Here is a 22751-nt window from a genome sequence, read left to right as displayed (position 1 = left end):
CGACAGACTTCCTACCTTTCCCTCCCTGTATGGTGTGTGGATTACTACAGTTATTTTCTGTCTTCGGAACAGCCATGATCCAGGAGTTGTAAGGCAAGCCTAACATTTTTATTCATCATCATCTTCTTTCGGCTGTTCCCGTTGTGGGTCGCCACAGCGGATCATCTGTTTCCATTTCTTCTTGTCCTCTGCATCTTGCTCTGTCACACCAACCACCTGCATGTCCTCTCTCACCACATCCATAAACCTTATCTTAGGCCTTCCTCTTTTCCAGTTACCTGGTAGCTTCATCGCTGGCATCTTCTTCCCAATATACGCAGCATCCCTCCTCAGCACATGTCTAAACCAACGCAATCTCGTCTCTCTGGCTTTGTCACCAAACCTTCCAACCTGGGCTGACCCTCTAATATACTTATTCCTAATCCTGTCCACCCTCGTCACATCCAGTGCAAATCTTAACATCTTTAACGCTGCCACATCCAGCTCTAAATCCTGCCTTTTTGTCAATGCCACTGTCTCCAACCCATATACTCAACACACTCTCCTCACTTGTGAGTATGTTTCCCTCCTTATCCTTTATCACCCTTACCTGCTGCACATCTTTCCTAGCTCGGTCTCTCTGTCTAGCCAGTCAGTACAGGTCCTTTACTCCCTCCTTAGTGTCCAGCCTTTCATACAACTCTTTATATGCCTTATCCAAAGCCTTCGCCACCTCTATCTTTGCCATGCACCTCATCTCCTTATACTCCTGTCTACTTTCTTCATCTCTCTGACAATCCCACTTCTTTGCCAACCTCTTTCTCTGTATACTCTCCTGTACTTCTTCATTCCACCACCATGTCTCCTTGACATCCTTCCTCTATCCAGATGTCATCCCAAGCACCTTTCTCGCAGTCTCCCTTACTAGCTCTGCTGTAGTTATCCAGCTATTTGGTAACTCTTCACTGCCACCCAGTGCCTGTCTTAACTCTTCCCTGAACTCCACCTCACAATTACCCTTTTTCAATTTCCACCATTTGATCCTTGGTGCTGCCCTTACACTCCTCCTCCTCTTCTTGCTCACCACCGTTATCCTACAAACCACCATCCTATGCTGCCTAACTACACTTTCCCAGGTCACCACTTTACAGTCTCCAATCTCCTTCACACTGGCCCTCCTACATAAGATATAATCCACCTGTGTGCATCTTCCTCCACTGTTGTATGTCACCCTATGCTCCTCCCTCTTGCTAAAATACATATTCACCACAGCCATGCCCATTCTTTTCGCAAATTCCACTACCATATGACCTTCTGCATTCCTTTGCTTAACACCATACCTACCACCCATCACTTCCTCATCCCCTCTGTTCCCTTCACCAACATGCCCATTGAAATTTGTTCCAATCACCACTCTCTCACCCTTGGGCATAGTCATCACCACTTCATCCAACTCACTCCAAAATGTTTCTTTCTCGTCCATCGCACACCCAACTTGTGGAGCATATGCACTAACATTCCATTACACCATTCATTTCCAGCTTCATAAACATTACTCTATCCAACACTCTTTTCACCTCCAAAACACTCTTAGCATACTGTTCCTTCAGGATAACTCCTACGCCATTTCTCCTCCCATCCGCACCATGATAAAACAATTTGAACCCACCTCCGATACACCTAGCCTTACTCCCCTTCCATCTGGTCTCTTGCACACACAATATACCAACTTTCCTTCTGTACATCATATCGGCTAGCTCTCTCCCTATACCAGTCATACTGCCAACATTCAAAGTTCCAACCCTCACTACCACAGTCCTAGCCTTTCTCTTCTCTTCCAGCCTTCGGCCATGCCTTCCCCCTCTTCTCCTCCTCCGGCCAACAGTAGTCCAATTTCCGCCAGCACCCTGTTGGCTAACAGTATTGGTGGCAGTCGTTGTTAACCCGGGCCTCGACCGATCCGGTATGTAAATATTTACTGCTGTCCGCATGAATGTTTTGGCAAAGTTTTATGCCAGATGCCAAGCCTAACATTTTTATTATTACTTATTTAATAAAATAAGAAAATGGGAGCAAAGATAAGCAAGCAAGATCAAATCCCTGAAAAGGGAACACCTGCATATTTTATGTATTTTAATTGGGAAGGACAGTATTAAATATCTGTATGACTGGTTTCAGCTTACTAAGAATTGTGCTGGTGGGGTATTTTCATTAAATGGAACTTATGATAAGATTAAATTGCTGACATTGAAAGGTATTTTGGAAGAAAAGAAAAGCAAAGTAAGTGGGGAACAAATGCCAGCATTTTATTCTTGGTACAGTGAAGCAATTAAAAGGAAAAAGGAGTCAGCATTAAGAGGGTTGCCGGATGTTAATAAGAAATTGTGGCAACAAGTAAGAGAGGTTAAAAAGGCAGTACAGACCAGTAAAAAGAGGATCCCTTTATCCTGTCTTAGCAGGTTTGGAACAAACTGAGGATGGCCAAAAAGCAGAAACTTCTAAAGAGGATAATAATCCTCCAGTAGCTACTGCACCCCCACCACTACATGCACCAATACAGGTACCTCCTGTGCAAGACTCTGTTTCTAGACCCCTACCTTTCAGTCTGCTGTCCAGTGGACACCCAGTTTGCATGATACTGGTGCATCTCAAACTGGTTCTCCTGTTCAATCTTCATCTTCTGAAGAGGCATTTATAGTTGAGAGGGGTTCTTCTTCCTATCCTTCTCAGATGCTTCTACTTCCCCAACAGGGGCATTAGTATTTGACACTCCTGTATCTCACCATACATGCTCACATGACAGGGTACAACAAGAAATTACAACCTCTGGAGGGGATCTATTGGCACCTCTCAAGGAAATTTTGGGGGCTAACAATAGGGAACTTGTTCATCGTCCTTAGACCCCTGCTGATTTGCATACTATGTGTAAAAATTTTCCAAATATTAGAGTAGATCCATTAAAATTCAAAGAAGAATAAAAAACTAAAATAGAATGTTACAATCCTTCTTTGACAGACTTAAATCAACTGCTGAGGGTAGTTACTTCAGAGAAAATAAAAAAGCAGTTACTGAAAAAGGCTGAAATAACAGATTTCACTCTCACAGGGAATGCATTAACGGATAAACGAAAAGCACCGTTAAACAAGGTTATGGATGTGTGTCAAGTTAGGACTAATTGGTCTAAAATACAGGGATGTAAACTAAATAAAGCAGAAGCCCCTGCAAACTATCTGAGTTGCCTTAAAACAGTATTTGCTAGACATTCAGGAATACCAGACCCAGGAGAGCAAGCCAAGCCAGCTACTGCAGCATTTGTGCAGGATCTGCAAGCCCCTGTACAAAATCAAATAAAGCAAGTGCTCATAGACGGGCAAGGAAAGGACTTAACAGTCTTTGTTAAGTGCTGCAAATCCCTGTACAGAGTATCAGGAAAAATGAATGAAGGATACTGAGGATAAGCTGTTAACTTTATAAATCAGGCAGCTGGAAAACCCACAGGTCAAGGCATTAGCAGGAGAAGGGGTAGAGGAATTGCTAGAGGATTTAGCAAAAGTGCTGGTCGAAGGGAACAAGGTGCAGCTGATTGGCAACAATGAGCTGGCAGTGGCCCTCCAGCTTCATCTAACACATCTTGTTTTAACTGTGGAGAAGCAGGACATTGGAAAGGGGAGTGCCCACACAGGCAAATGCAGAGAGTCCAAGACACAGACTGAGTGGCAACCAAATTATAAAAATGCAGTTTTTCCTCCACCACCTCCTCAGACTGGAAGGAGTCAGGAAGCTTCATAATGACTAGGTCAAGAAAATACAGAAGTGAATCTTAACCCTTACTGCCAATAGATTAAAATGGGCTCTATGTTAAGATGAAAATAAATTCAAAGAAAACCCCATTTCTGGTGGACATTGATGCCACTAGGTTAGTGTTAAAAATTACTTCAGAGAGTCAAATACCAGTAACAGAGCATAAAGTAAAGGCAGTTGGAGTAACAAATACTACGGTTACCTATCCTGTTTCAAACCCCATCCCCATTTCTTTAGGATCGATTGAAGAAAAGCATTCTTTTCTTTTGAGTACTACTGCACCAGTAAACATATTAGGAAAAGATTTGTTACATAAGCTGGGTTGTACTATTTATGGTACCCCAGAAGGGGTGAATCTAAAAGTTCCAACAGAATCAGAGGGAGAAGTATTGGCAGTTTTAGCAGAAACTGAGGAACAGCCTGCTGGAAGCATACAGGCAGATAGAGAGTTACTACAGCAGGTACCTGCCAACTTGTGGGTTAAGCATGCAAATGAAGCAGGTATACTAAAATCAACAGAACCAGTAAAAAAATTAAATCCATCAAAACCTCTTCCTAGAGTTCCACAATATCCACTAAAGCCAGAAGCACAGCAGGGAATGAAACCTGTAATTCAGTCTCTAATACAGCAAGGAATACCAGCTAAAAGCCCTTGTAATACTCCTATTTTTCCAGTGAAAAAGCCAGGAAAGGATACTTATAGATCTGTACAAGACTTAAGGGCTGTAAACAATGCAGTACTACCTACTTTTCCTGTTATTCCAAATCCAGCAACAATACTAAGTTGCATACCACCTACATCTAGTTACTTTTCTGTGATAGATTTATGTTCAGCATTCTTTTCTATACCTATTCACCCTGGCAGTCAGTTTCTGTTTGCTTTCACTTATCAGGTACAGCAATATACATAGACACGGGATGCCACAAGGATATACTGAATCTTCTTCATTATTTTCTCAAATTCTAAAATAAGATTTGGAGAATATGACATTTCCGGGTGGGTCTGTGTTAGTACAATATGCAAATAATTTACCAATAGCATCAAACTCCTTTCAGCAATGTCAGCAGGATACCTTGCATCTTCTGACTATCCTTGCAAAAAAGGGACACAGTGTCTAGAAATAAAATATAACTGTGATCATTTCAGGTAGGTTATCTTAGTCATTTAATATCCCAGAGTAGCAGGCAAGTATTACCATCTCTTAATGATGCAGTATCTAAGGCCCCACGTCCGACTACCAGAGACAGCTTAGGTCTTTCCTAGGTATGACAGGATACTGCAGACAGTGAATCCCTAACTATGCAGAAATTGCCAAACCTTTGACAATTTTTTAAAGCAGGATATATCAGAGCCTCTCCTTTGGAATAGTGAAGAGGAAATTTCATTTCAGAACTTGAAGCAAGCTTTAGCTACTACCCCAGCTTTGGGCTTACCAGATTATAATAAACCTTTTATTTTATTTTGTCATGAAAGAAATGGATTTGCTCAAGGAATACTTGCAAAAAAATGGGGAAAGCTATCATCCATTGTCTTATTACAGCACAGCATTTGATTTTGTTGCAAAAGGTTTATCACCTTATTTAAGGATAGTTGCCACTGCTGCCATTCTAGTTAATATGACACAATCGTTGCTGCTTGGGCATGATCTCACAGTAGCTGTCCCTCCTTCTGCAGCATCTCAACCACTCTCGACTGCACATCTAACTAGATATGAACTTGCACTTCTTTCTGATCCATTTCTCTGATCCGCTGTCCTGTTATAAATCCTGCATCGTTGTTGCCTACTGCTTAGGATGGTGAAGAGCACGATTGTGTGTGTGTAACTATTTGTTTTCTCCTAGGAAGAACTTAAAGGACACTCCTATACCCAATACTGACATGCATCTGTTCGTACATGGCACCTGTGGAGGAGATCAAACAGAAAAGCTGATCACGGGAATAGCAGTCTGCACCGAAAAAACAATATTGTTGCAACAAAGATTAAAGGGTGTTCAGTCTGCTTAAATAGCTGATCTAGTGGCTTTGCAAAAAGCCTGCGAGTTAGCCAAAGACAAGGTGGCCAATATCTTTTACAGACAGCCGTTATGCTTTCAGGGTTGTTCATTATTTTGGGCAAATTTGAAGAGAGACAGAGAGAGAGAGTTTTTGATCTCTTCAGGAAATCAGATTAAAAATTCAGGGTACATAAAATCATTGCTAGATACACTTTTGTTACCTAAAAAGCTGTCTGTAATCAAATGTTGTGCATATCAAAAGGGAGAGAATATTATTACCAAGGTAATAATTTGGCAGACCAAGCTGCTAAACAAGCAGCAGTAAATTGTGGTAAAAACCTTCGTGTGTTAACAGTAACAAACTGCAACAGTAATGATGTGCTTGATTTTGCAAAGTTGTCGGCCTTTCAAGTTGAAGCATCACAGGGAAAAGTTCTGAGGTGGCTCAAGGATGGATGTAGAAAATCCTTTGATGGCATATGGTGAAATCCGGATGGCTGAATGGTAGCACCAACCTCTTTGCTACCTTACCGGCCTATACAAGTAAGACAGCTTTATTTAATCAAATCAATGGAAGTTGGTATGCCCCTCATGTCTCCTTTTTGATACTTCAGTATGTACAAAATTGTAGTATTGATTTGGAATATAACATAAGCAAACATGCCAAAAGCAAATATGCATGTTTACCTCCACCCTGGGGACCTTTTGTTAATATACAGCTGGATTTCATCCAGATGCCTAAGACTAGTAATTTACAATTTATTTTGGTGGTAGTGTGTATGTTCTCAGCATGGGTGGAAGATTACCCATGTCGCAAAGCTGATGCAGTTGCACTTATTAAAAAATTATCTGACTATATACTGAAATTCAGTATATCCAGCACTGTTAACAGTGACCAGGGAACTCATTTTAATAATATCTGTTTAGAGAGTTATGTAAAGCTTTTAATACTAAGTTGAATCTTCACTGTCCCAACCATCCCCAGTCATCTGGATTAGTGGAAAGGGTAACAGGACCCTTAAAAATAAAATTTCAAAGATTTGTGCTGAAACCCACTTAAAATGGCCCGAAGCCCTTCCCTTAGCATTAATGAGTATGAGGGCCTCACTGCATGCCACCATAAAATTGAGTCTATATGAAATATTAATGGGGAGACCCATAGCCCTTCCAGCTACCCCTCCAGTGAAAAATGCTGATTTAACTTTGTCAGATGATGCTATGATTTGTTATTGTAGGAGACTCCTCAAAATTTTGCAACAATATCATCGAACAGTATGAGCAGCGTTACCAAAGCCTCCTGACCAACCCTGTCATCAACTACAACAGGGTAATTGGGTGTATTTGAAAAAGTTTCAGAGGAAAAACTGCCTGAGCCTAAGGTGGAGGGGGCCTTTTCAGGTCTTGCTCACCACCTGACTGCAGTTCACTGTGCAGGACTACCAACGTGGATCCATTTGTCTCCTTGCAAGAAGACCTGTCGTGTGGAGACCCCAGATGAATCATTGCAGCCAATAGAGGCAGATCAAGGTGCGACAGACCATCTGCCCAGTGAGAAGGTCAACTTCTGCAGCAGTCCATATGAATCCAGTGACAACAGGTACTTTTGCTTTGTTCCTGCTGCTGTTCCCTTCTATAAACTGGTCGAGAGAAAACAGTTTCTTGCTGGTCCTTCGACAATATGCCAAAAATCTAAACAAACAAATTGCTGGATATGTTTGCATATACCTCATCATTCTACGGCAGGGATTCCTATGATTCCCATCCCTACATCACAGGTATCATCTAAAAAGAACCTTAATGACATCAGCGTAACTTGGCGTAATGTAACTGATTTTTCAAAGGTTGTGTCTCTTCAACTTGCAACCACACATCATGGAGACACATGTTATGCCAGAAATGGGACTGTACCAGTAGAAAAAGGCAAACATAATGACACCAGGCAAGAAAGTGTGTTAGACTCTTTGCACTTAAAAAGCTATGACTGGGGGCATGGCATGGGCATAAGTGACCGTTACTACATCTGTGGTGATCGTGCCTACTGCTGGTTGCCTACAAACTGGTCTGAATGCTGCTTTGCAGGCTACATCACTCCTGCTATTCAACATTTCAAACACCCACCAGCAGGTAGAATGAAAAATAAGTGAGCAATCCACTGGGCAGAGCAAGTATTTTCAATTTTTAATCCCGAATATGGAGTGCAAAGGACAATGCTTGAAATCACCATGCTTGCTCAGATTCTACAGGAGGTGGCCAATGAAACTTCACATCACATCTGGACAGCAAATCGAAAAATGGCTGAAATGCAAACTGTGGTGTTGCAGAATTGGATGGCACTTGATTTAATGCTTGCTGCAAAAGGGGGGTCATGTCACTCACGTGCACTCATAGGGAGTCGTTGCTGTTCATATATTAGTGGCCATCATGAACAGGAAAAACTGGCAAATTTCATGGAACAAAAGGCCAAAGATTTGGACAACACATCCAAAAACTGGACACTTTTTGGATGGTTGGGCAGTATTTTTGGTAACCTGGGAACTAGCATAATCCAGGGTATTGTCATTGTACTTTTTATTATATTTGTAATCATGCTGGCATTTTCTGTTCTAAAGGCTGTGATTACAAGATGTTTAACCTCATTTGCACATGAAATGCCACTGCATGCACAAGTCAATAACTTCTATTTTGACAAAAACTGATAATGGATATTATGATACAGTGGCATATTTTATCAAGTTAAAAAAAATAAAAAATATAATTCTATGTATGGTATGACACTAATGGTGGCAGAGGGAGGAAACTGTTATGGGACAAGACCAGCTTAGTAAAATGTACATTAGTTTCAGTTTATTAACGATGCTACACTATGACTGTTAAAAAGTAAATATAACTTGTATGCAGGGCTGGGAAAAATACAGCTTCATAAGCCACAGTATTGCTGTTAACTAAACTGCATTCTTTTAGTATGCAATAAGACAGAATAGTGTGTGCTGCATGAAGTTGAGGCATGAAGTTACTACAAACAGGAATGTGTTAGCCAGACTCCTCCAGGCTAGGACTGCGTTGTTGCTAGGGCAGGTTTGAAACATCCAAGGTCAGAAACAAAACCCCTTAGAAGCAGGTGAATCATGTATAGAAAGGTGTTCACGTGAAGTCCGAGGCGAAAATCACGAGGGATGAGGACATTTGCAAAGTTTTTCATTTGTCAGAATAACTGTAACGTAATGAGGCTGCATGACCACATTAAACAAGAAAATGTATAAAAATACAGCTTTTCTATGTAAAGTGAAAATGCTTCATCAAGGGCTATGAAAATGCTTCATCAAGGGCTATGAAGACCGTCTCCCAGCGCTGTAAGAATAACATTTCTGTTTGCACAGCCTGAAGTGCTGTTCCTGACTGAAGGGATAGAAGGCAAATTCTTAATGTTACTTATTTATGACTATAACATTAGTAATTGCTTATTAAATGTAGATTATTATTTTACTAGTAACATTTCTTCCATTTTTTTTTCTTCAGGTTTTTGAAGTGTATTTAGTTACAGAATTACCAGCAGTTGGATAGTTTATTTAGTGTTTATATATATATATATATATATATATATATATATATATATATATATATATATATATATATATATATATATATATATATATATATATATATAAATATACATATATATATATGTGTGTGTGTGTGTGTGTGTATATGAGTCTATTTGAGGAGACCGAAATTCCATTAAATCGAATTTTACTTAACCAAGACAACACATGAACGTTCATACCATGGGAATTTAATTTGGAAAAGGAGGCAGTTGGCCAACATTAAAAAAAAAACAAACACACCAAAACATGTCAAACCTACTCAAGTGGGAGGCTTTGCCCCCTACACCACCCACCCCCCTAACTAAATATACCAACTCTGAGATCACACTATAGTGAGGAAAAGGGCAAATTTCCCCATGTTGGCCAACTGCCTCCTTTCCCGGTTTAAAATTCCGGTGATGTGAACATTCTTTAAACTAAGGTTTTGGCATTGTCACCTCACTTAAGTAAAATTCGATTTAATGGAATTTCGGTCTACTCAAGTAGAACAGTGTGTGTGTGTGTGTGTGTGTGTGTGTGTGTGTGTGTGTGTGTGTGTGTGTGTGTGTGTGTGTGTGTGTGTGCGTGTGTACAAAAACACAAGCAGAAGGTTATAAATCAAAGTGGAAAGGAATTATGAAGCAGGGGTGAAGTTCAGAAAATAAGTAGTGGGATTTTGAACGCAGATCCTTAAGGAGAATAATAATAACCATAAACCATTTATAAAGTAGCAGAAAGTATTGTAAGAACTAATCCAACATTAGAATGCTGAAAGGAGATTTTGCCAACAGGGATGACTGCAAATTGGGGTACATAAAATAAGTAAGAGGTGGCTGGAATTTATTGGAGAAAACTGGCAAAGAAACCAAGGTGTTGGGAGCAAGTAACTACAGAGGAAAAGGTAATAAAGTGGGATGCGGCCAAGAAGACATTTGGACTGTGTGCTAGAGATTGCCTTCCCTATAAGGGCTTGATATGAGAGTACAGGCAAAGAAAGAGAGAGTAAGGAATTCACAAGTGAAAGACCTGCTCTGGGTAGTGTTTTTAGTTTACCATAGAAGAGAAGTTGCTATTAAAAAATAATTAGCAGTACATATAAAACATTGCTGACAACTATAACAATCAACCACAGGAGGTTAGAAAAGAATGAGAGGAGAGACTGAAAAAGCAATTTACAAGGGAGCAATGGCAGGACTACGCGTGGCTCCCAAGAATGCGACAAAGTCCAGAAGGGTTAGGAATTTTGCTTGGAAGTGTTTGCATAGGGATTTTTATACTCCAGACTTCAAAAATTTTTAGGGGAGCAAATGGTTGTAACTAAGGAAATGACACTCTTGAGCTAGGATACATTATCTGAACTGCCTAGACATAGCAAGGCCATGTTAAGTTTATTTCTGTTGGCTGTCAAAAAGAAATTACTAGAAAAGGAGATCACAGTTCAGACCAGCTATATTTCATTATTATAAAAGAGATAAAAAAACTGGAAAAGAGGTCTTTAGAAAAGGGGTGGAGCAAATTACATATAAATAAATGGAAATTGTGAGAACTATACAAGCAAAATAATGTCCAGAAGAAGGAGGAGTGAAGTTTAAAGGAAGGCAGAATATGAGCAAATTATGTTCATAGGTTAAAAGGTTCATATATACCACTACGCTAATGACCACAGGTCCTTCATAAGGCTAGCCATGCAATCCAACCTAGATGTATTCCCATCTATCATGGGAGTTTATTAGGAGGGGATCTGTTAGTTAGGAAGTTACTACAGGTTATCTGGTCGGGGACTGGTGTGTCAGTTTGGGCATTACAGTCTGCTCTATCAGTAATGCACAGACTAACATAGTGTTGGACCGATGACTTTTATAAAGAAAGAAAGCATATGTGATGTATAATATATTTAAATAGAAACAAGTTAATATGGTTTGTTTTCTTTTCTATTAATGTATGTTTGCCTGTGTCTTAAGTGATAATTTAATAACATTAACAAAAAGAACAAGTGCAATGCAACAAGTTAAAGTAGTTACTTGCTTTGGATGAAGTTAGAAAATCAGCAAAAAAACTACATTTTCAAATAGCTTGTTCACCATCCTTTGCTGAGCTCTGTATATGAGTCAACTGATGTACAAACACCACAAGTATATATAAGCAAAGAAAATCAACAAACAAAGCAACATAGCCCTTTGGCCAATCACCAATCAGCTTTTATATCTTACCATTGGAATATCATCTGCTAAGTTTTCTGTAGGTTCACCATCTTCCATGGCCATTTGGTGGGCATCTTCAGACTGGGGAATGTGAGACATTTCTTCTTTGGTTTTGTACTCCAACAACAATATTGCAGGTGGGATTAAAATGCTGAGAATAACCTATGAAATGAAAATGATTATAAAATAACAAAAAACGTTTTTACCTCCTTTATCACAACATAAAAATGGTCTATAATTACATCTATATCTGGACAAATGAGAAAAATAGCAAACACATTCCAACTGTACCAGTGATATATGAAGAAACCTCCACCTCTGTGGGTCTACAGTCCTGTGGGTTCATCTTCTCTCCTATTCCAAGGGTGTATACACACCATGCAGATGCATGCTGTGATAAAATTTACCAGATTATAAGATTACATCAAATTCCAGTGCCCATCAACTTGTCATCCTGATCCACTGAGCACATATTTCCTGTAAACAGGAAAAAACTGTATATATATATATATATATATATATATATATATAGATACATACATACCTATGACACATGTACTGCCAACAAGTGATACGAATTTATACTTGCTCAACTTATACAGCAGCCACTGGATAAAGATGCTGCAAAGCAAAGAATGACAGCAGGAGGGTTTATGTGATTCACAATGGACGGTACTCTTGACGATTATGAAAAACATCTTCTTGCCATATCACTTGATTTGTGAAGAGAACCCTCCATATGTCTTGTGTTTGGGATTACCATCTACACCAATCAACATTCTGCATCTTTTTCAGGAAACTCTTGTCATGAGATTTGGTGTGTGCTACTGGCATCACAGAGAACACAAAAATGTTCTTGTCCCACATGCTCACTGCTTTATCCACGTGCAACTATTTAGCACCATTCCACAAATAAAGAACAAAGATGAAGAGTGCATACCTAGCCATCTTTGAAGTGAATCAAGCAGCCAGTTATGTACCCACAGGCAGATGGAGGGCATTTCTCACCAGTCAAAGTGGTCCTCTTTGTAGATAACTAAAATGGCAAAAAGCTGTCTGCTACATCTAACAATGAGGTAGGTGAAATCCTAAACAGTAAAACCAACCATAACATATGAGATGGAGAACCACACAAGGACTACTGAGAAGGCCAATAAATGGGAATATCCTAATAAAAACAGTCAGTCTGGCTGCAGACAAGGAAAGATGTCAGGAGGATCATGATCTCTCAAATAGACAGTACCTGCCGCAGTCTGCCCCAACTCCAGCATTCAAATCTTGATGTAGCCCCAGAGCTTACTCCTCCCTCCAAACCCCAAGCTGTGAGGTGGACCTGAGAGGCTGGTCTAAAACTGTAATAAACCACAAACAGGACCCCCTCCCAAACAGATGTTTACCATAGGCTTTCAAGGAAAGAAGGTGAGCTCAATGGAACAGGCAAGGTCAGCATTTGAAGCAATAAATGTACTACCTCATAATCCCACAAGGGTAAACATAATCCAAAACAGACTGCCAGGTACAGGATGTAGAACAGCTGCTGGCCCAAAAGATCAACGCATAGCCTAGTCTCGCTCCACCTCCTTTAAGCAGCGACCTGCAAGAAAATAGGCAAATGAGGAAAGGAAGGTACCACCATGGATGGCAAACATTCCATCAAACCTGGGCCTCAATGCAATTCCCAGCTCCAAGGAATGCAGATGTGAGAAAGGCAACCCCTGTCTCTCAATAAGAACCTTGATTAACATCCATGAACTTCATTTTAGTCTTTTCTCCAAGGGTTTCAAGTTTATCCCGAGGAGGAAGGCAGAGATTAACAAAGTGGTAGTTGATCTTAAACTGTTTATCAGGAAAAAGAAGCTTGAGCTCCTACTCAATGACAATGAGAACGGTCACTGTAAAGATAAAATTCTAAGTAGAAGAAGTACTTACAACCCCCCTACACCCTCAGCTTATGAATTCTGAGAATTTGCTGGATCAAGAATTAAAGAAGGTGATAACTGAGAACAGAGTCATTTCCAATCTGACTCTTGAGGAAAGGAAGTTGTTGGAGAAATCAAGAGGCAACCACAATTTCAGGGTGATGGGCCCTGACAAGGGAGGGGGAATTGTTTTTATGGACACTCTTACATAGGAGTCCAAAATGATGGAGGTTTTGGATGATAGTGACAAATATAGTAGGGTCTCCCTAAATGAAATAAACATAGCTTACAAGAAGATTTTCTTGATATGAATGACTTATTGTTGGAAGGATCAATACTCTTAAACCTTTTCAAATGTTTGCATAATGACAGACCCAAGATTCCCAACATATTTGGCATACCAAAGATACGAGTATAGTGGACCCCCCCCCCCTCAGTCCCATAGTATCTCCTTTGGCCAAGTTTCTTGATGTTAAACTCAAGACCCTTTTTATGGAATGTTTGGACACTGTGAAGGACTCATGGGATTTGCTTAAACAAATCAAACCTGGATTGTATAAAGAAAATATTTTCTTCATCATAACTGACATTGTGGATCTCTTCTCGTCCATTCCACATGAGCAAGGCCTGATATGGTTGGAAGAAGCCATGGTGGATGCAGGGGGTCTATCTAAAGTACAGTTTTGTACCTACCATAAATGTAGATGTTCGAGGATCCACATTGCTGCAGTCCTAACCATTGGGTAGTCCGCTGTCCAGTCGGCCCGAATACCAAAGTATATGGCTGACGTCGGTCAAGGCGCATTAGACTGATGTCAGGACGTCAGGGTACTAATGCGCATGACCGACGTCATATCCTCAGTCTTTTCTTGCCCCAGATGTCAGAAGACCCTAAAAAGACAAGGCCCAAACCAAAAACACCAAAAAGCCCTGCACCAAACATATGTACAATATATACAAAATTACAATAATATATCCTAACCCACACCACCACCCCTAAACACAGAGGGGAAGGAGGGAGGGTAAATTGGACTGCAGCAATGTGGATCCTCGAACATCTACATTTATGGTAGGTACAAAACTGTACTATGTTCTTCATTCCACATTGCTGCAGTCCTAACCATTGGGTAGAATCCCAAAGCAGAGGTAAGGGAGGCTGGCAAATCATAAGGAAGCAGGAGCTGTCAACATGCCTTGCAAAATAGCTGTGGCAAAACCAGCCCTAGATTTAGAGTAAAGAGGAAGGTGGTAATGCTTAGAGAAAGTATGCACTGAACTCCAAGTAGCTGCCTCCAAAATATCCTTAGTTGCCACCCCCCTTAGAAATGCTGTTGAAGTGGCAGTAGCCCTAGTGGAATGAGGCCTAATCCCAGCTGGAATCTCCTTGCCATGATGGGAATAACAAAATGATATGCAAAACCCAATCCACTTAGAAATAGTTTGCTTAGACACAGGCTTGCCCTGAGAACTCAAAGCAAAAGAAACAAACAACTGCTGAGACTGCCTGAAATCCTTAGTCCTGCTTAAATAATAACGCAACTGCCTATGTATATCTAAAGTGTGCAAAATCTTTTCCCCTTATTTTGGGGATCTGCATAGAAAGTAGGCAAATGAATAGTTTGGTTTAAAGCCACACTAGAAACCACCTTAGGCATAAAGGAAGGATTAGTACGTAATGATACCCTATCCTTATGGAAAATCAAAAGGGCTCTACTGCCATAAGGGCCTGCAATTCAGAAACCCTTCTTGCAGAAGTAATAGCCAACAAAAAAGCAGTCTTCCATGACAAGTATTTCAATTCAGCAGTAGTCTTGAGGCTCAAAAGGTTGTAGAGTAAGTTTCTCCAACACAAAATTGAGATCCCAAGCAGGAGTAGGAGCTCTACGTGGGGGTCTTATATTCTTTGCCCCTCTAAGAAACTGCTTGAACAAAGGATGCGAAAACAAAGGTGGGTCACAATCATAGTGAGCTGAAATTGCTGCAGCATGAATCTTAATGGAAGAGAAAGACAAACCTTTGTCCAACAACTCAGTAAGATATTGAAGAGCCACACTCAAATTAGGCTCAGAAATCTCCAAATTCTTTGCTGCACTCCAAAATAAAAATCTCTTCCATTTTTCTGCGTACACTTTCCTTGTACTAGGCCTCCTGGCTTCCATAATCACATTTAAAACTTGTTGAGGAAGTTGAGACCTGCTGTGTTTCAAAACAGAATATGCCAGGCTGTTAGATGAAGAGAGTGAAGCTTGACATTGAGTAGGTGACCGTCCTTCTGAGATAACAGGTGTGGAATCAAAGGTAAAGGCCATGGAGGCTTCCTTACCAGACTCCTTAGTAGTGGGTACCAGTGTTGCCGAGGCCAATCTGGAGCTATTAAAATCATCCTTGGCTTGTCTTGTCTGACCTTGAGGAGCACCTTTGGAAGAAGAGGCAGAGGTGGAAACGCATACACATGAAGATTTTTCCAACTGAAAGAAAGAGCATCCACTTTCCAAGCTGTGTGATGAAACTTCTTTGTGCAAAACTTTGGCAGCTGGTGGTTTAGTGGAGAAGCGAACAGATCTATGTCTGGAGTTCCCCAGGACACTGTCAACTTTTGAAATACATGAAGATCCAGTTTCCACTCGTGGGGATCCATGATTTGTCTGCTTAACACATCTGCTAAGGAGTTCTGTGCTCCCGGCAGAAACCTTGCCTGAAGAGTTAGTTGCAAGCTTAGCGCAGTCTCCCATAAAATCATTGCTTGCCTGCACAATGGGTAAGAATGTGTTCCCCCTTGTTTGTTGATGTACCACATGACAGTTGTGTTGTCTGTTAGAATCAACACCTGCCCTGGAAGAAGTAACTCCTTGAAAGCCATTAATGCAAACTGGACTGCTAACATCTCCTTCATGTTGATATGTAGATGCTGTAGTCTGGCAGGCCACTTGTCTTGTATCCACTTTCCATTCAGATGAGCTCCCCAAGCAATGTCTGAGGCATCTGTCGTTAGAATTTGACTCGCCTCTGGCCGGGTCACAGAGAGTCCCTTGTTTAGGTGACATTCCTGAGCCCACCACAAAAATTCCTTTTGAATGCAAGGTATTATTTGAATGACAGTGTCCAAATCCTGGCAGTGCTGTGTCCATAGATTTTTGAGATACCATTGTAGCTTCCTCATATGCAGTTTGGCAGTGGGAAGCACCAGAATACAAGATGCCATGAACCCTAAGGCTTGAAGGACTGTCCTTGCAGTCAGCCCGGACTGAAGAGATAGTTGCTGGAAGTAACTGGAAAGATTCTTTTGTTTGTCCGGGGTTAAAAAGGCCATCTGGGCTGCTGTATTCAGTCTCACACCCAGAAAGCACATGTCTTGAGAGGGTACTAGACTGGACTTTATTTCGTTCACAGAATACCCTAGGCATCTTAGCACTGCTATGACAAATTCCAGATGCTGTAGAAGGTCTTCCTTTTCTTGAGCCAGAATCAGGCAGTCGTCCAAGTAAGGATAGATTTGAATTCCTTTTAGCCTGAAGTAAGCTATCACTGGAGCCAGAACCTTTGTGAATACTCTGGGCAGTAGATAAGCCAAAGGGCAATGCAGAGAACTGATAATGAGAATTTCCAGCTCGAAAACGCAGATACTTTCTGCAACTTAGTCTTATAGGCACATGAAGGTAAGCTTCCTTGAGATCTAAAGTTACCATCCAGTGATCTTTGCCCAGCAGAGGTAAAAGCTGTTGTAACGTCAACATTTTGAACTTGGGAATGTCCAGATAAGTGTTGAGGATAGATAAATCCAAAATTGGCCTCCACGTGTTCCCCTTCTTTGGTACTAGGAACAGGCGAGAATAAAATCCTAGGCCCCTTTCTGGTACAGGGACTGGCTGAATGGCCCCTATTTGGAGTAACAGAGAAATTTGCTTGTGAGCCTCTTTCCTTTGTGGAGGAGGAACGTCTGGCATGCCTTTGAAAGGGGCAAGGTATGGAAATAAAACCTGTAACCGTGGTGAATGATATCCAAAACCCATCTGTCTTGAGTAATTAAATCCCAATTTTCTTTGAAAAGAGACAGTCTTCCTCCCAAAGGAGCTGCCAGACGAGAATGAACTGGCAGCTGGAAAGGCAGGTCATTGGGTCTGTTTACGAAAGGACTGACCCCTGCCCTCACCAGAAGTCTGAGCAGGAGAACTCCCTGTTCTAGGCCTAAAAGAACCTTGAGCTCTGCCCCTACCACGTCTAGACCTACCCCTAGACTGGGAATCATAAGCAGGATACGTCCATCCCTTAGTAGGCCAATTTCTGCTAAACTTTGGAGGCTGCACCTGCAAAAAATCTTTAACAGTCTGCATAGATTTAGCCTTGTCCTCCATTTTCTTTAAAACTGCTTCCACAGGCGAACCAAACAACACATCAGACTGTAAAGGAGCATCCAAAATCCTTGTCTTAACATGCTCAGCTAAATTCTGATCCCTCAACCAAGCGTGCCTGCGAAGAACAGAACCAGTGGCAGCCACCCTCGAGGAGGCCTGCACAGCATCAAAACCACATTGCAAAGAATGCTTACCCACTTGTTCAGACACATGAACTAAATCCAGCAACTCTTTACACTCAATACCTTCCGCCAGAGCATCCACCTTAGATTTCAATTGTGAAAGGAGATAATTTTGATATTTTAGCATGTGAAACTGACAATTCAACGCCCTCATGGCTAAAGTGGAAGAAGTATACACTTTCTTTCCCCATCTATCCAAAGCCCTTGCCTCTTTATCAGAGGAACAGGATTTTTAACAACCGAGGCCTTAACACCCTTAGGCCCCTGAGAAACAATTTCTGGGTCCGCCCGAGGACTCTTAAAAGATACTTATGAGCTTCAGGCACCCTATAGTACCTATCAGGTTTAACAGGGGCAGGAGGCAAAGAATCAGGGTTCAGGGAAGCCTCTGCAAAACATCTTCCACCACATTCAACACAGGAGGTATAGCTAAGGGCCTATGCTGGGGTAAAACAAAATTCCCTAAGCCTCTTCCTGGAATCAGAGAAATCTTGGCCTTCCCATTTAAAATGCTCCCTCATGGAATGCAGAGTCTCTGAAAATGAAAAATCCTCAGGAGGAGAAGCTGAAGGAGTGGAATCATCCACATCAGAATCAGAATAATGAGGAAACTCCTGCAAGTCTTCAGCCGAAGACTCAGAAGCCTCTGAACACTGTTCAAAACTCTCAAACTCAGGCTCCACCCTAGGCCTCTTATCAGGAGGGGGCATAGAACCTCTAATCATAGTAATCAAATCCTCTGCCATTTTAAGCATATGTTTCTTAGGCACAGAACCTGAAGTGCTAGGAGAAGCCCCCACTGAAGCTAAACTTGGCCTACCTCTCAAAGAAGTCTTGGAGACAGAAGGAGAGGCTCTAACTGCCTGAGGAAGAGAGGGAAGAACAGTTACCTGAGAAGCCCCCTCAGCCTGGCCTACCTCCTGAGAGGGCACATCCTGTAACAGTAAAGTCTCTGCCTGAGACTCCACAGAAACTCCTGGCAAAACTGCTGGCTCCACTGGGCCTTCTAAAGAACCGACGTCCGAGACTGCCGGTTCTTCAACCCTAGGCTTTGCTGCTTTGTCCTTGCGCTTTTTGGACGAAGCGGGCGTCGGAGCATCCGACGGCATTTTATAATTACAACGCTTCCCAAACACTAACCTGGCACAGTCTAACCTTCTCTTAATAGTGCGTTTGTTAAATCTAGCACAAGAGCGGCATCCAACAACGTCGTGCTCAGGCCCTAAACAAGGTATACACAAAGTATGGTAATCCCTATGAGGTATCTGTTTCCCACAAGAAATACAGTTATTCACTTTTTCTGACATCCGGTTAAATACTGAGGCAAGAAAAAACCAAAATGTTCCCAACGGGTACTTAGCCAACTTTGATTCGGTCTGAAACTCCGACTTCAGAAAATTTCAGAACGCCAACCTGCACTCGCAAAACTGCTTCTGCATCGGACCATGCGGCAAAAAAGACTGAGGATATGACGTCGGTCATGCGCATTAGTACCCTGACGTCCTGACATCAGTCTAATGCGCCTTGACCGACGTCAGCCATATACTTTGGTATTCGGGCCGACTGGACAGCGGACTACCCAATGGTTAGGACTGCAGCAATGTGGAATGAAGAACATCAATGATTTTCAGGTGTGCTTAACATTAACTTACCTTGTGTTGAAGAACAATTTTATACATTTTGAGGGAGGATTTCTTTGGCAAATTAAAGGGGTGGCAATGGGTACACGGGTGTGCACCAACACATGCCAATGCTATTTTGTCTATGTGTGAAAGAAAAATACGCCAAGTTCCCTCTTTCCTGAGAACAAGAATAGTATGGAATAGAATCCTTTTGCAACTTGTTCTGGAGGCAAAGGTTTTACTGACCCTAGAGCTATTAGGTTTTGCACTTGGGTTCAGTGCTTCTGCCCACTGGTTTGGAAGTAGGTCTGGGTACGCTCTTGGAGGTGGTAGTTCTCAGAAACTGAATTTATACCCCTGAGCAATGATTTTTAAGACCCATTGATCTTTTGTTATAAAGTTACAATTTTCTCTGTAAAGAGATAGCCTTCCTCCAAGCTTTTGGTGTGGTGGAGGCAGGCAGAGATGGGAAAAGTAGTCATTGAGAGTTTTTAGCATACATAGTTGTTTTTGAACTCCCTGCTCGAGAGTTAGAGGGGGGGGGGGGCACTGTTTAGTTCTTTGCTGGTCCTGAGTTTGAGCCCTGGTGGGTCTGTCCCTATGGGTTTTGCCTTGTGCCTGCCTGTTTGGTGCAGGAAAAGACCAGTGTTTAGAGGGAAGATTTCTGCTGAACCTAGGAGGTTGTACCTGAAGGAAATCTTTAACAGTCTGTATCAATTTTGCTTTGTCTTCCATCTTTTTAAGTACCTCTTCAGTTTTCTTGTCTTTTTGTCAAGACGTGAATCTATGATTTTAGCTTTGACATGATCAGGGAGAGGTTGTTCCTTCAACCATGCATATCTTCTGATAACAGATCCTGTCAGTGGTGCCCTGCTAGAAGCTTCTAGGGCATCAAACCCACAGTACAAGGAGTGCTTTGCTACCTGAGATGAAGAGTGTAGTAATTCTGCTATCTCTTTATTATTGGCAAAATCTGGTAAAGCAGAAATTTTCTGTTTCAAAAGTTCCAAAGTGTGCTGTTGATATTTTAACATATGGAACTGACAGTTGAGAACCCTTATAGTTAAAGTTGCAGAGGTATATACCTTTTTACCCCATCTGTCTGGGGCCCTGGATTCTTTGTCTGAGGGAGTAGGATTCTTTGCATAGTTAGCCTCAACTCCCTTAGGTCCCTGAGTAATCACCTCTGGGTCTGCTATAGGATTTCTGTAGAGGAATGTATGCGAATCAGGTGCCCTGCAACACCTGTCAGGTTTTCCGGGGGCAGGTGGAAGGGTGTCAGGGGTAAGGCTGGATTCTTGGTAAACATCATCTACCACCTCCAAGATGGGTGGGATGGTCAGAGGCCTATGCTGGGGTAGATCCAGAAACTCTCTTAGTCTTTTCCTGGATTAAGGGAAATCTGTCGATTCTCATTGGAAGTGGTACCTGAGTGTGTGGAGGGTTTCCCCAAAGGAACAGTCCTCCGGATGTGATGCAGAAGGAATAGATTCTTCTGCATCTGATTCTTCATAGGCAGTAATAGAATTTTCCTCTTCAAAAACAGAGAATTCAGATCCCACTGAGTCTAAATCCGATAGGATGTCTGGAGAAGGACCCCTTCTCCTTTCTTCTCCTTTTGGCTGGAGTGACCTGATTACCCCAGAAGAAAGTGACGAGAACCTCCATCATTTTAAGCATTCTAGTTTGAGGAGGGGAGGAGTAGCAGAATGGAGACTTTGTGCTGTTTTTTTAGGAGTGGGTCTAAGTCTGGCCTTAAGGGTATCCCTCGGTGCCGTCAGTGTGTTAGTCGGAAGAGAGGGCGAAGGCCTTGAAGTGAAATCCGAACTGCGGGCAGTATCCTCGGAAGCCGGTGCCTGCTTAGCTGCTCCAGACCCAACAGAGAACAACACAACCAAAGGCTCATTAGACGATGCAGACATCTGCAGCATACAGGACTCCAAAAGGGTCTCAGTAGAGGCCTGTGAAGAAACTGAGTCGGGCATCAGGGGCTGCGAAAGCGCCTCACTGAACTCTGAAGGACTGACGACCTGCTTAGCAGTGGAGTAGTCAGAAGGTTTGGCCTTATGCTGTCTGTCTCTATCCTTATCTTTACGTTTTTTTTTCGGAAGACCTGATGTTTGCTGACTGATGGATGCCATATCGATAGAGGTGGAAGACGAAAATAACTGGCTACAAACAAAGCTCTACGATGATTAGCTCTAGCGTTAAAGAGGGCACAGAACAACAGTGGGGTATGTCATGATCTGGGCCTAAGCAAGTGATGCAGTAAGAATGGAAGTCTCAGTGTAGTATTTGCTTTCCACAGGCAAGACATTTAATGACTTTTTTGGACATCGCTTAGTGCAAGGAACAGGAAGGATCCCCAATGGGGTACTTGGCTTTAGACGTTTTCAGCTGAAGTTCAAAATCTAGAAACAGCCAACCAGCACTGTTGCGAATTACTTCTGCTAAGGGCTCCACGGCAAGAAAGACTGGGGTAATGGCATCGCCTGCTCTGCTTTATAGCTTGGACAACCTGACGTCACCCAGCAAGCGACAGCAGCCGACGCACAAAACCTTTACTCTGGTATTCGGACCGACTGACAGCTACCAGAGCATGGATAACCCAGTGGTGATGACTGCACCAGTGAGAAGCGAAGAACATGTACATTTTCAATTCAGAATATGTGGGATGATGGAATTGGTACAAACGTTATCTCTTTATCTTGATGAAATTTGTCTTCTCTGGATCAATTCTGAAGAAAAGTTCATAGAATTTTATAACTACATTTCCAGCACCACTAATTTTCTACAGTTTACTTATAACATACAGCATAACAGTATGAATTATTTAGACGTTAGCATGCACAAACATCATGGGAGGTTCAAATCCACTGTGCTTAGGAAGGAGACCTACCCCAATTCCTTTTTATTTTTTTACCAGTGCTCATATCCCTATAGCCAGAAAAGAGGTCTAGTTAAAGGACAATTTGTGAGGGACAGCAGGATGTGCTCTGCGGATGAGGACTTTCTGACAGAGTGTCAGTTTTTATAAAGAATGTTTCTCCAAAGAGGGTACCTACCTCAACTTTTGAAGGAGGTTCAAGATGAGGTTAACAGTAGATTGAACAGGTTTG

General features: G+C 41.8%; 1 protein-coding gene across 1 annotated transcript in view; it reads right to left on the bottom strand.

Annotated features, from left to right (window-relative positions):
• The window catches only part of TRPM7 (transient receptor potential cation channel subfamily M member 7), a 1848525-nt gene that overhangs the window by 968172 nt on the left and 857602 nt on the right, over positions 1–22751 (bottom strand). Inside the window, exon 16 of the mRNA XM_044076371.1 lies at positions 11567–11719. Within this exon, the coding sequence (XP_043932306.1) occupies positions 11567–11719 (153 nt within the window). The remainder of the gene's footprint in view (positions 1–11566; positions 11720–22751) is intronic.

This window comes from Protopterus annectens, chromosome 7.part0, assembly GCF_019279795.1.
Source record: "Protopterus annectens isolate FY-2018-M chromosome 7.part0, PAN1.0, whole genome shotgun sequence".
Classification (NCBI taxonomy): domain Eukaryota; kingdom Metazoa; phylum Chordata; order Ceratodontiformes; family Protopteridae; genus Protopterus; species Protopterus annectens.
The sequence above is the reverse complement of the archived record's forward strand: the minus strand, read 5'-3'. Positions and strand labels throughout refer to the sequence as shown.